The sequence below is a fragment of the Apteryx rowi genome, unplaced genomic scaffold (genome assembly GCF_003343035.1).
Source record: "Apteryx rowi isolate R43461 unplaced genomic scaffold, aptRow1 scaffold_6, whole genome shotgun sequence".
NCBI classification, from domain to species: domain Eukaryota; kingdom Metazoa; phylum Chordata; class Aves; order Apterygiformes; family Apterygidae; genus Apteryx; species Apteryx rowi.
This window is the reverse complement of record NW_020450871.1, coordinates 5,056,504-5,070,542: the sequence shown is the minus strand read 5'-3', so window position 1 is coordinate 5,070,542 and position 14,039 is coordinate 5,056,504. Positions and strand designations below refer to the sequence as shown.

Below are 14,039 nucleotides of genomic sequence, written 5' to 3'. Positions count from 1 at the left end.
CCTGAGCCTCGCGGGCCGCCGTCGCAGTGGGCGGAAGACGGGCAGCGAGCCGCGGCGCCTGCGACGCCGCTCCGGGGCTGCGCGCGTCTGCGCCCTCCCTCCTCCGCCCCCCCTCCTCCGCGTTGATGGCGGCGGCGATTATGGCGGCGGCGGCGGAGCAGGAAGCCTCGAAAGGCGGCGGCAGGAACCGCGGCGGCGTGCAGCGCGTTGAGGGCAAGCTGCGCGCCAGCGTGGAGAAAGGCGACTACTACGAAGCGCACCAGATGTACCGGACGCTCTTCTTCAGGTAGGGCCCGGCCGCCGCGCCGCCCCTCCCCCGCCGGCCTTTCCAGAGCCTTCCCACGCACTCTACCCTGCTGCCTGGCCGCCGCGCCAACGCCCGCTCCCCATTGGCCGCCGCTGCTGCCCATCTCCTCCTCCCGCTCCCTTATTGGGCCGTCGGGGGGCGGGGCGGGTGCGTGCAGCGCAGAGCAGCGTAGCGTGAGCGGCGTCGGCCGCCGGGGGCCGGTCCCGGCCGGGGGCAGCGGGGCGGCCCTGGGGCTGCCGGGCCCGGGCGGCCCTGCCGCCGCCTCGCTCCCTCGCTGCCTCCCTCCGCCACCGCTGCGGTGGCTTCTGAGAGGGACGAGGGGCGGGCCGGGGGTCGCGGCGAAGTCCGGCAGCGCGGCCGGTGACAGCGGCGGCCTCGCCCCGTCCGGGGGAACCGCCCGGCGGAGGAGCAAGGGCCCCCCCCGACCTCGCTTCAGGGGCCGCAAGCGGGCTGGGTCTCGGCCCCCCGCCCCCCCCGGGCTGGTCGCTCCAGCTCGGAGGAGGCGAGGCAAAGCCCTCAGCGGTCCCGGGGCCTCCCTTCGCAGCCCCCCGCTCTGCTCCCGAGCGGGTTCGGCCCTGGTTTTTTTTTTGTTTTTTTTTTTTTTTAATGTGTCCCTGACTCCATGAATCAAGCAGAAACTTTCTTAAAATCTTTTCATTTGAGACCCTATTTTAAATTAATTCCAACTTGTTTGGGAAGCACCTACTGTTTCAGTTTTACCATTTGGGCTTGTTTATTGCTCGGTAAAGAAACAGAGCTACTTTGTTGCATGGTAGCAACCCTCTGGCATCGCTTTCAGGAATGGTCGGCTCTCCGAGTTGCAAATATCACCTGCGCAGTAGGATTTCATTAGAATAAATTCTACTTTGTGTAATATTTGTCTATATGGCAATGACTAAGTAGAGCAGGCCTGGGTGTTTATTCAGAACTATTACTAGTGCTTCTTAGGTCATCAGAAGCTTATTCTTATGTTTATTGCAAAAGCTTTTAATATTTTTTCACATCCACTGCAACTTGTTACGGTCGCTTTTTCTTTCATCAAAGTTTAAAATGCAGACCCTTGCTTTCAGGGATACAGAATAAGGTATCTTTTCTAGGGCCTTCCACTATTAGTCCCCATTTTGCTTACTTAAAAATGTCGCTTGTGGTTCTGCTAGGGAAAACAAATTGGARAATGGCGTTCTGAGTCTTGGTAGCCCACTTGTCTGTCATTTTTCCTGGAGCTCCTCTAAGCTGGGATGGGAACAGGCCTGTGAGTGCCATCAGAAAAATAGGAGCCGGGTGTGTGGGGGACAGTCACTGGTGTATAGTCTACTTCTGCCACTAGCGTATGTTGTATAGCCTGTATATACCAAACACCACTAAATTAAATCAGTGGTGTTCTGTAGTAGCCTTCTGATGGGATCAGTGAGGGCACTATCTAAGTCTTAAAACTTAAATTGTATTTGAGAATAAATCTAAATTTAAGACCAAGCACGGCCTATTTTATAGTGAGGATTATGTGATGTGATGGCTGCAAATGCAGAAGATGACTTGACTCAGCAGGTCGCTTCTCATCCAATGTTCTAAATGCATTAACTTATATATACGAATATATATATAAGCATTTTTATGCATTTATAGTATATAGATGTATTAACTAATATATGTATACTTTGCTTAAGCCTCAGTGAATTAACATGGAATGGAAGTTCCTGTCTTTTCTATTTTAAATGCAGGAAAAAGAAGGTGCTCAATTAAATGGAAAGGTGACAGATTCATAACTAGGAAGATGATTTCCATCTAGGCAAAAAGATATAATGAGGTTGTGAAACTTGTTTGGAAAGTGACCGGGGCCAAGAAGGAGTCGTGGTTAGTCTTAGTTAAATGTAAACAATTTTCCAGAGAGACATTGAACTTCACAGACTGAGATGATCTCAGCTGCAGAATCGTGACTGGGATACCCAGTGCTTACTCCTTTTAAACAAAACAGGCCTGTAAAATATTAGCCTGTTCTGTCATGATGCATGTGTTAAACTTGGAATCCTGACTCGGAGTTTCAAAAGTCATAAACTGAGAAGTGTTTGAAGCTGGAGAAGGGGAGGGAGGGGAAGAAATGGAGGAGGAGGAAAGATTAGCATGAGCCTGCCTCCTGCAAAGTTCTTATCCCTCTCTATGATTCCCATGTAAGGAGGAAAACTGCTGTTCCTGACTGGCCACATGCAGTGAGTCCTGTATTCCTCTGAACGTACATACCTGGTTGTTAGGGTGCCTACTAGCTGTGCTGAACTCTTCTCTGTTTATGATTTGGCGATTTAGTCATACTTCCAAGTTTAACACCACTGTTGTAGTTAATTTGGCTTCTGTTTTCCTGATGCTTGTAGGCAGTCCTTCTGGTATGAATAATCCGTTCCAGGATTGTATTATGGAAAAGTTTCTCTCTGGTTTTCAGTGCCAGTTAGATGTGGTGAATATTTATATCTATTAAAAATTCCTTTTCATTAGAAGGTTGGTGGGGTTTTTTAAGAAAACTTTTAAATGTATTTTTATTATAAAGCTGTTTGCAGCATCTTTAAGTATCTGCTGTAATAGTTGCCAGATTAGGAGCTGTGTCACCAAATAGCATTTTGAGTCCACTGGAAATGAATTTGCAGAAGTGAGGTTCACAACGAGATTCAGAATCTAGAAACCAGTCTGGAAGCAAGACCAACTGTARAATGCGGGCTCTGCTGATCTGTCTGACTAATGCCCATAGTATTTACTGTGGTGATTGCAAATCTGACTTGTTGAGGATACTTATTTTAAAAAATCAGTATGCTCTGCAGTATTACGATACTGCTATTTTGGATAAAAGACTTTGGGATTTTTGGGAGGAGTGTCTCTCCTCCTTTGCTCATTATCTGATCAGATTTTACGGGTAAGACTTGTCCCTGGGAACATCGCCCCATGGCAGCAATTTCATGTGCAGCACAAGGGCTTTTGGGATCCACCAGTTGTTCATTTTCCCCCAGTTACGTGGCCCACCTCACCCATACAGTCCCATCCCTTGACCACTTCACTCCCAGAAACACTGACCCCTCTCTGTCACCGTGTCGGGATGTCGGTGCCTCACATCTGCTCTCCTGAGGTGCCTTGCCGCTGCAGGAGCAGAGAGGCTGAGCAGCAGCACTGCTCTGACTAGGGGGAACAGGAAGGGGTGAAGCAGGGGCGCAGCGGGACCAGGTGTCGTAGAGGACAAAACGAACGTTGCAGATGCTAAAGCAGTGTGGTAGAATTGGCGTCTTAGGATTTTGAGATGAGCAAGTTGCCTGTCATTAACTCATCAGAAAATGTTCTTTTTGAGACAAGGTTAAGAGAAATGGAAATTGGAAACTATACCTGCTGCCACTTCTTAAATGCTTTTATAGGAAATACTGTATTCCTAATCTAGAGACATGACTATGCAAGCCCTTTAGTTACTGATAGTGATGATGTGCAGGAGGCTGCAATCACGGTATGGTGGGAAGAGGCTCCTGTTCTTGAGGTAACCACTGGGAGCAAATTTTTTCCTCCTTCATTTCTTGGTTAACTCTTAAGTGTAGCAGGTAGGTGCTGGAGCACCTGTGTTTTGAAGCATTAAATTTGAAAAAACAGATTGGTTTCTTTTATGAATTGGTGACCGCTTAGACTCTAAAGTGTTGCATGGTAGATCTTGCTGGCTCCTCTTGTCTTACTAGAGACCATCAGAGACAAGCTATTTTGGTTCAGTAAAGGGCTAATAGTTGACTTTTGTCCCCTTGTCCGGTAGGCAAATGTAGTGGTCAGAGAKACTTAAAAGAATAAAAAGAGGACATCAGTGGTAAAAGGGCTGGCCCCAATATGGTTCCGGTTCCTCCATTGGAGAGAGTCGTTGTATATTGGTATATTGCTATAAACACATACAATTTTAACTGATGCAGTAAAACGTGTTACAGATCTTAACTGGTTAACGTAACGGGACTAACCATGAGCATCGCTGCGTGTAGGAGCTGTCCAAGGTGTAAGGTTAAGCTGTTTCGCTGTGACTAATTTGGTTTTAGTAAAAGCTCTAATGTAACAGCCTGAGTGGTATAGTTTTATGCTTTGATATCTTTTGTTCCGGTGAACTCTTGGGATAATTTACCTTCCTTTGTTTCAGTGCAAATTGGATTTGAAGCTCTCAGATTTCATTCACACACTATTAGCTTGTATTCCATCTAGTTTCAAGTAGAAAACAAATTGTAGATTTCAGTTCAAGGAACATCATTATTGAAACTAACTTGATTTTAAAATAAATACTTTATAGCCTTTGTTTCAAATTTTGGTAGTCTTTAATCACTTTAGATGCAAATAATTTTGAGCATGCACAACTTGTTGCTCAGTGGTAGTTTTTATCGAGGACTTGACATGGCTTTGCTATTGATTTCAGGTATATGTCACAAGGAAAACATGCAGAAGCAAGAGAGCTAATGTATTCAGGGGCACTGCTGTTCTTCAGTCATAGCCAGGTAAGTCACTGTTTCTGTGTGCGTGGTTTTGGGATGGTTATTGTTCAAAGAGTTTAAAGGCAAATGGTGAATTCTCAGTGGTATAGGTTTGGGGGATTTGCTCTGTAATCTTTTATCTACCTGTTGAGTCCTTCCCCACAAAGAAGTATTTTGCCAAACTGGAACATAATGCAGAAATGTTTGTGTGTGTTCAGACAATAATCTTAGTCACGTTTGTTCTTGTTTTCCTGGAGGCTTCTCTTTTGATACCACCAAATTACAGTTATTTTTTTATAAGGGAGAATTGAGGTTTGGTGATGTTGTGCCTTATGTGTGCTGTTGATAAAAGTATAATCTGCTTCTGACAAAATTCTGCTTGAGGAACAAAACTTTTTTCTTTCTTTTTTTTTTTTTAAACGATATCTTCCTCACTACCAGTATATGTCTGTTTTGTAGCAAAATAGCGCTGCTGATCTGTCCATGCTTGTTTTGGAGTCTTTGGAGAAATCAGATGCAAAAGTAACGGATGACCTTTTAGGTGAGGTGACCTTTGCACTTGCTTTGATGGTATTTAAGGTACATTTTYGCTTCAAAATACTTGCGTCGTTGTTAACAGTCTTGAAACCTGATTTTTTTATGTGTGCGCTGTGGTCTCCCACATGGCTAACATCATGGTAGAAAAGAACCAGGGGCAAAATTATTGGAGAATAATGGATCCCTGGTAACCGACAATATGCTGAGCCCAGGGGCATGCTTAGAACAAACCTTGCTGTGTTGTGGCCTCGTCCTTTCCTCAATACAGGAGTGAATGCATGGTCCACACAGCCAGTGGTGTCTCCAGGGCTTTGGTGGATGGCTGATATATATACTATACTTATATATACTTATCTATATACTTAGATCGGCTCTAATATTTTGCATCCCATCTAGTGAGTTCTGATGGTCCTTTCCTGAGCTTCTATCCCCCACGGCTTCCCTATGAATGCCAAGCACTCCCGTAGCCTGAAGTCTTTCCTCCTCCTTCAGGCTGCGTGATGCTCTGGGATATTCTGTCCCAGACCGTTAGATGGGGAGCTGTCGCCATGCCGACTGCAAGGCACAGCTTTTGGCTTCGCAGTACTGCTGACTGATAGATGCAAGATTGACTTGACGTATGAGAAGTGGCTCATGTTAAAAGGCACTGTTTTTTAAGGTATCTTGTGAAGGCTAATAAGGGAGCTTAAATATACTATATCACTGTATCTTAAATGTCTTATCTTAAAGATGCACTAGAAGCAGGAGGTCACTCTGTTTCTATTTAATGTTAAATATTTGTGAATATTATTGCTTCCAGAAAACTTGGCTAAATTGTTTAGTTTAATGGATCCAAATTCTCCTGAAAGAGTGGCTTTCGTATCCAGAGCGCTGAAATGGTCTAGCGGGGGATCAGGAAAACTTGGTCATCCAAAACTACACCAGTTACTAGCAATTACATTGTGGAAAGGTAAGAACAATTAACTGGATTTTTTTTTTTTTTTGATAATGTTGAAAATAAGATATTGTAAGAGAGCTAAGACAGAAATGAATGATTTACTTCTGCTATTACCTGATTTTTGCAATAACTTCAGCTTTGCGTTACTAACAAAAAAATATATATATAGGCCTGTAACTCTATTGGTGCAAAACCCCAAATGCAGCTGCTGGGAACCTCTCTATAAAAGCAAAGTCTGTCCTCTAGACATTCAGGTAGCTTGATAAGGTATCATTAGGAAGAAAACTATTGGAGAGCAAGGCTGTTCTATTATTTTGTTTTGTTTCCTTTTCAAATCCTGATTAAACCTGCAAAAGACTGAAATATATCACCTAGCATCTGAAACAGTCTCTGGGTCTGTAATTAGATACTTATGAGACGTTGACCAACAGACTTACTTCAGGCGTTTCAGAATGAACACTGATTCATTTGATTTATTTGGGATTTTATCACTCTCATAGTGGGATGTAAGATGGGCTAAAATGAACTATTTATGAACTATATATGAAGTATTTTAACTGTGGATGATAGTCTTTAACATGTTAATGCTCAAAACATACAAAGGTAAGTGAGAACAGTTGAATAAATACTGTCTCTTTTGTGCTTCTCATGAATTAATAACAGTGCAAGGTTCCTTTAAGTTTTTCAGGAGCTGTAAAGCAGTGATCAGGGTTTCATATCATAATCTTGACCCAGTGGTCAACAGTCCAACTCATTGCCTTTTTGTGTGCCGTAGGCAATCCCATAACTGTTCTCATGTGAGTTACGTTAGCTTTTGGTGGCTGCTACCAGCCAAAAAGGGAAGATTTTCTGCAGAGCATTAAAGTTTGAAACTGAGATATGACTCAGAAAAGAAACAGTCGCGTTTTGAAACTAAAAATCCACGTTTTCTGGCCGGCTGCTTACCATTCTTTTGAAGAACAATGCTTATGTTTGCTTAGTTTTTTGTTTTCAACAGCTTCATCAGAAGTGGCTTAGATTTTTAAAACAAAAGCTTTTAGATTCCAAAAATTAGCCGCTTTCCAGTTTTGATTTGTCATTACTGTGGGTTTGCATGATACTTTGCCTCAAATTAAGTTCTAACAAACCATTTGCATTTCTTATGCCTTTTTTTCTACATAATTGCCGTTCTATTCAGCATATGGAAGTAATTTTGATAGCAAGAGTGGGCTAAGCCAAAAATAGGAGATACCTTCTTGCTCTGCACTTAGAAAGAAGGATGCTGAAGGTGTTATTTGATTTCTTGGTGCACATGCTTAAATATGGAACTTTTTGGTTCCTCTCCTAAGTGCTGCTGATAGCATATTAAATGCCAGGATGCCGTTGAACAAAATGATATGATGGCTGCAAGGTAGCTGTTTGCCCCAGTGGTAGCCTTGTTCTTTGATGGTATTGAATGAAATATTTTTTAATAGCAGTGATTCAAATATATTTAGAATAATGTATTTATTATCTACCTTTATAAGCTGTCTGTAACTTACAAAAGAAAAAGGACTCTGTCTTTTTGCTAGTCATGTTCTTTATATACCGTGTGTGTAGCTATTACTCTTTCTCTAGCTGTAATGTACAAGCCTAGCAAATGTGGTTTTTAAGTATGTTGAACTGATTTCTTAAAAGCCATTTTCTTTTTCCTTTTATAGAGCAAAACTATAGTGAATCTCGGTATCACTTCTTGCACTCTACAGATGGCGAAGGATGTGCAAATATGCTAGTAGAATACTCCTCGTCCAGAGGATATYGCAGTGAGGTGGACATGTTTGTAGCACAGGCAGTCCTACAGTAGGTGTTAACATTTTATTTGACTGTTTTGCTGAGATGTCACTGTATTTGAGGCCAGCCTAGTTTAATCAGGATAACTGTAGGTTAACTGCCCATCCTTTTCGAAAGAAATTGTGAAACTGGCCAAAGTTTCCAAAACTAGTTTTGTGTGGTAACAACAGGAGCAGACTGTCTCAGAACTGGTGTGTTGAATTGGTCAGATTTAAAAAAAAAATTGTATTAGGTTGAAATGTGAAATCATGTTAATTGCTTAAAGAGTTAACGTAATCTGTGTGACCCTGAAAGCATGATTCTTATGTTTTTATTAACACTGACTTGCAACTGGTTAGGATTTACCTAGCTGTCCTAACCAAGACTGGGGCTAAGTGGGCTTTATATGTGCATTTAGCCTAGTACTTGCCRTCAGCCCTGTGGTCTTCAGAGTCAGTTACTTTTGGGTCACCCTGCTTTATGAGCAGCAATGTGATGGTGCTTGGTTTAACAGAACTGCTGGTGGCTTTCGCTTGCTTTAAGCATTTATTTTGTAGGAGGTGGGAATGCAAGCTAATATGTGCATTTGCAGAGCCCATGTACAATTAAGGTTAACAAAGCCAATTTTACTGTATTTAATCATTGATGGCTTTCTTCAGTCAGGGAAAGCAGCTTATGGAGGAGTCTGAGGAGGAGGTGGAGACAGGGCTGTGCAGCAGGGAATCAGGCAGAGAAGTGGGAGAGTAAGTGCTGGGGGAGAGGGAAGAGGTGCGAGCAAGCCTGTCTCTCTTTTGGCAGCAGTGAGCTGTCATATTAGTCCTGTTTCCCRTAGTTGGTTGGTCTGGACTGCAGTGATTCTTGAGAGGTAGAAAATCTTTTATAGGGGACCAGCATATGCAGGATTGATGGGGCTCTTAAACGATTTTGTGGGGTTTTGTTTTGGGGGGGGGGGGGAATTCTGGTGCAAGCTTATGGGTATGGGATTATTTTCTCCAGTATTTATACAGAAATGCTACTACATCCTTTACTGGCCTGTATCTCAAATACCGTGCTAAATCCTCTTACATTGCAGTTCATGATCTAATGAAAAACACTGTAATTCCTTGCTTAGCAGTAAGGCAAAAGAGTCCCTGTTCCCTGGGTTTGGCTTTGGAGGCCAACTTGTGACCAAAAATGAGACTGCTCGTGACAGTCTTCCCAGTACTTGCTGACAGCATTTGTCCCAGATAAAGTCTGTGCTAGGCCTGTGGACTTGCAGAGATTACTGTTAAATTAACTGGATCTGAACAGAGATTTGACCAGTGCGGGAAACTGATCTGTTAACTGCTGACAAATCACTCAGGAATCCAGTGCTTGTTTTTTAGTGAGACTTTTAGATTTGTGTATCAAAGTCATTAGTGGTCCTGATGCCATGTTATTTTGAGATGACAATAAGGGAATGACAGGGTCATTGGACACTGAGAGATGCATACTGAAAGGAGATGTATTCGGGAGTGGATGGGGCCAGGTGAGAATTTTTTTGACTAGGTTTTACCTCAGTGTGGTAAACTCTGTACCAGTAAAGGTAATGTCTCATTTAATTTGAATCATGTGGTAGCCAGTCTTTCTACACTTTTATTTAATTGATGCCTGCTTTCAATAACCTTCCTGTATACAATTTGCTTAGGTTTAATTCATTCAATGAATATTTAATGTCAATTCCCCCCCCCCAACCCACTTACACCACAAGCTAGTTATATAGGGATTTTCATATCCTCAGTTGATTTCCAAACAGTTGCCAAAGATGTGCATCACTACCAGCTAGGGTTTCTGCTATCAGTGTGAGCCTGAGAAGGCTTCTGTGCCCAAATGAAGTAGAGACTGTTGAGCATTTGGTTTCCCTTTTTCTTTCTGCATGTAAAATTTCCTCTCTATATTTTATTTTTAACTTCCTCTGTTCTGCTTCCCTTTACAGATTTCTCTGCTTAAAAAATAAGACCAGCGCATCAGTTGTTTTTACAACATACACACAGAAACATCCGTCAATAGAAAAGGGTCCGCCCTTTGTTCAACCGCTGCTAAACTTCATCTGGTTTCTGTTATTGGCAGTTGATGGGTATGGTTTGATTTTTGTTACTTTGTTCTTGGTTACCTTTTAATCTGTTACTAAGATTACATTTTGTGTTGTTTCCTTTCTAGAGGAAAACTAACAGTATTTACAGTATTGTGTGAACAGTATCAACCCTCACTGAAAAGAGATCCCATGTATAATGAGGTGAGTTGCTAGTAGTTGTGAACAGAATATAACCTACAGAATTAGTTAAATAAAAGCTGGTTGTCTCCTGTTTTGTGGCTTTGCAAACCTGGCAGGTCACAGAGTCTGGCTGCCACAGCCACCAAAGTGTACTGGCTTTAGAGGTTTCTGCTAAGCAATTAGATACTGATGGATACTTTATACTGTATATGTGGAAGAGTGCCCTTCGGGAGCAGGATGGCAATTCATAAATACAGCATATGCAGCATTTTAATTTTCTTTGACACGTTTCAAAAGTAGGGTTTTTGAATACAGCTTGTAGAGAGGGGTCAGTGCCCCAGCTTGTGTGCTTTCATTGCTGTCCAGAGGATTTCCACCTAATGAAGATGAAGTAGTTGACATCATTCTCCATCTTGTGTCATTTCAGTACCTAGATAGAATAGGACAGCTTTTCTTTGGAGTTCCGCCCAAGCAGACATCGTCCTACGGAGGATTACTAGGTAAGTTTTATGTCGACAAGTGTTTAAAGATACCACCAGTCTTTTCAGAGTGGTGGCTTACATAAAACAGGTGTGCCAAAAACAGATTATTTGTTCTAACAAGTATATTGTATTTCTTTTCCATGGCCTGTAGAAACAGTCGCTGCTGTAGAATACAAGATGAATTGGTTGCATATGAGATTAAAGTGATGTAACCAGTAGACTTTTCCTTTTTGAGAAGGGAAGAAACATGTAAAATACTCTTAAAATTCATTTTGACATTATGGTATAACTTATAAATGTAGAGCAAAACATTATTTGTGTTAAAACTTAATTTGCTCTGACTTGAGTGGCTGCTTTTCCTAAAGTAAAATCTGGAACTTTGGTAGAGGTCTAACTGGTATTGATGTAAAATGAATGCTCTCAAAGTTGAAGTTCTGAAATGAATACTGCCTTTCTACAAGAAAGGAAAAGGAATAGAGAAATTCAGCCCTTGTTTCTTGGCTCTTTGAATAAAATGAGACGGGAAGAGATTGAACTAGATTACTTTCATAAAATCTGATTTTTTCCTCGAGAACTAAGTTCTTCCTTTGGTAAGCTGACTTGAAGCTTTACCGGCAAATGTCAATTCACTGATACCCAAAGTTTGATGAAAAACATCAGCATCATAGATTTCATATGCACATGACAGCTTTTTAGAAATTTAGGCATCTTTAAAAATGAACAAAACAGGAGGGTGCATAAATGCCTTTGAGTCTCAGACAAATTCTTTATAGTGTGATGCACAGCAATGTTACTGTTCGAGAGTTTCATCATTGGAGGTGCCTCTTCATTTGTTATTTTTTTTCCCCTCAGGATGCAACTATGTATGTAAGTATGGGTATTTCTTCCAGTGTACTCTTAGAAAAGGAACAGTATCAAAATACAGCTTCCCRTATCAATAAATTCCTAGTGGAAACAGGTGTGGGAATCACTCTTACTTCAACAAAAGGTTTTTTGATTATTCTTTATTGAAATGTGCACCCTAGCAGGCAGGTAGGAAAGTAGTTAAAGATTATGAGATGAGAATGTAAAACTGGCAAATCTGACTGTCCTATATTTAATGTAGGAAATCTTTTAAACAGTCTGATGGGAACTGGAGAAGATGATGACACAGAAGATGGTCAGGAAGATAGCAGTCCTATCGAACTTGACTGAATATTTTTGTCCTCGGGTGCCATGTAAATCTGATGATTCGATGACTCCAAAGACAGTTTTGGAATTTGAATCCTGCAGTTGTTTCTTGGTGCCTAAAAGGGCTCCTCTGGTCTTTTAGAAATGGTTGCTGAAATGTTTATAACGTTCGGTCTATATTATTTATGTAAAAAAAAAAAAAAGAAAGAAAGAAAGAAACCAACAAAAAGTAGCCAAAAGAACCAATCGGAGCAATTGTTAGCAGGTTTCCGATACGGCGGCTGGTGACTTTGATTAAAATATAGTCTTCTACGGTTTCTGATGCAGTACTCCCTTTTGCACAGTAATTCAATAAAGCATAAGTATGGGTCTTGTACTTCACGGCCTACCCAATACCATCTTTGTTACAAGAAAGCCTCCTTGACCTCTGCCATCTCCAAGGAACATCTCGAAGGGCAGGGTGATTAACTGAATAATTTATTTGTGAGGCTGGTGCCAAAAGTATTGCGAGATGAGCCAAACAGTATAGAGGTGCACATCTGAGACACCGATACCAGGAACTCACTTCCAGTGCAGTGAGTCAACACGCATGCTACTCATGCTGCCTTTCAGGCTGCTTAAGATCTGGCCCTGGCTGAGCCCACACGTGTTTAGCTGATATTTTTGGAAAAGCACAAGACTGAATTGCTTTCGAGTAAAAGCTGATCAGTGGGACATAGGTAATTGGCTTCCATGTGGATCTCTGGCCTAGGTATAAAAATCTGGCATCTAAAATACCTCCTCTGGCTCGTGGCTCTACTCCTTTGGAACAGATTCTTTTTCACTGTAAGTTCATAAGCATACGTAAAGGCATTTTATAAGTGAATGAAATGATTTGCCACAAGCAACGTATGTGTTTAAGCCGCAGCTCTATGTAAAGAAAAGGGATACTGCAGAACTTTTTGTTCTTTATGATATATTTATTTTTCTTGGGTGATTGATTCATTTAACACTTCCTGTAAAAAGAATAAATCAATAAATAATGGAGTAACTTCAACCCCAGTGGTAGGCATAGCAATTCTACATCTCCTCCTCTTTAATGCAGCACACCGGATGTCAGTGGTACAGTGAGCAGATGAAATGGGGAAACGCTTTATTTTTTCATGATGAAAATAAAAAGGCTTAGATTAATAAACAGCAATCATGCATAGGGGAGGGAGGGAATAATACAAACGTGTTGACTGTATGAAAAAGAAAAGGCGTTGAAAGGAAGACTTTGTGTTAATTGTGAAGTCTCAAATAAACACTTTATACCAGGATGAACAATACTGCTGCTTTCTGAGAGTTTTATGAGCAGAGATCTTGTGTTCCTTGCTAGTTTTTTTCCCTGCCAGATTTGACTGCAGATCGTCTGGATCTCAGTACTGCAGCTTTATCTTGGTGCACCGAAGGTGTATTTTTAGCCAGGTATTGTAATGTCTGTTACAGGTGATGCAGGTCCAGGTTTCCTTGATTTGCAGCAAGTTCAGGGAAGAAAACCTGTTTCCTGCTCTGCCACATATGAACTGTGCCACACAGTTGTTATTTTTATGCAGGTCTGGGCCAAATTTGATGATAACTAAGCTAATTACCATTTTGATGTCCTCAGTGTAATGTGCATCTGATACAAAGCAAGCAGAAAGCAACGTTGTGTCCTGGAGGCCGGTTAAAGTGTCCGGGAGCAGCAGTGACCCCTCCTGTGTGCCACATACGCGGCTAAAAGTGACTGCTGGGGTATGCACTCAGCTCTGCCAGGCGGTAGGACACGGCTGTCCCAGCCTTGATCCCAGCCCTGCGCCCTGCAGGAGGGCATTTCTGCTGGTGCTGCCACCGTTATCCTCCTGCTCGTCTGCTGCCGCGCAGCAGCTGGGTGTGAGACGGGGGTGAGGAGCATCAGCGCATGGGAGGAGCGTGCAAGGTGCTGTGCGCAGCCATGCTGCAGCCCTGTATGGGGGCCAATAAAGAGCAGCTGTGGGGGGGGGAGGGAAATGTATACAGCTATGGCTTTGTCTTTATTTATAGGATTTCTTTTTTAATAGCTACCAATATATATAATATATAGATATAGTGAGAGACAGCTATTTATATATTATATATATGTTATAGA

At 42.1% G+C, this 14,039-nt stretch overlaps 1 protein-coding gene across 5 annotated transcripts; it reads left to right on the top strand.

The window, feature by feature from the left end:
* The first annotated feature begins 26 nt into the window (after positions 1-26).
* On the top strand, positions 27-14,004 carry GET4 (golgi to ER traffic protein 4). 5 transcript variants are annotated; one of them, XM_026083343.1, is made up of 9 exons: positions 27-286; positions 4,713-4,791; positions 5,227-5,308; positions 6,104-6,253; positions 7,921-8,059; positions 9,984-10,124; positions 10,208-10,283; positions 10,690-10,762; positions 10,896-11,058. In XM_026083343.1, exons 1-9 carry the CDS (start codon positions 126-128, stop codon positions 10,949-10,951), a joined length of 957 nt encoding a protein of 318 aa, XP_025939128.1. In that variant the 5' UTR covers positions 27-125; the 3' UTR covers positions 10,952-11,058. The 5 variants fall into 5 exon arrangements, with proteins under 5 accessions (XP_025939128.1, XP_025939129.1, XP_025939127.1 ...); XM_026083344.1 differs by lacking the exon at positions 10,896-11,058 and adding an exon at positions 13,542-14,004 and having other exon boundaries at positions 28-286; XM_026083342.1 differs by lacking the exon at positions 10,896-11,058 and adding an exon at positions 11,850-13,221 and having other exon boundaries at positions 29-286.
* The last annotated feature ends 35 nt before the right edge of the window (positions 14,005-14,039 follow it).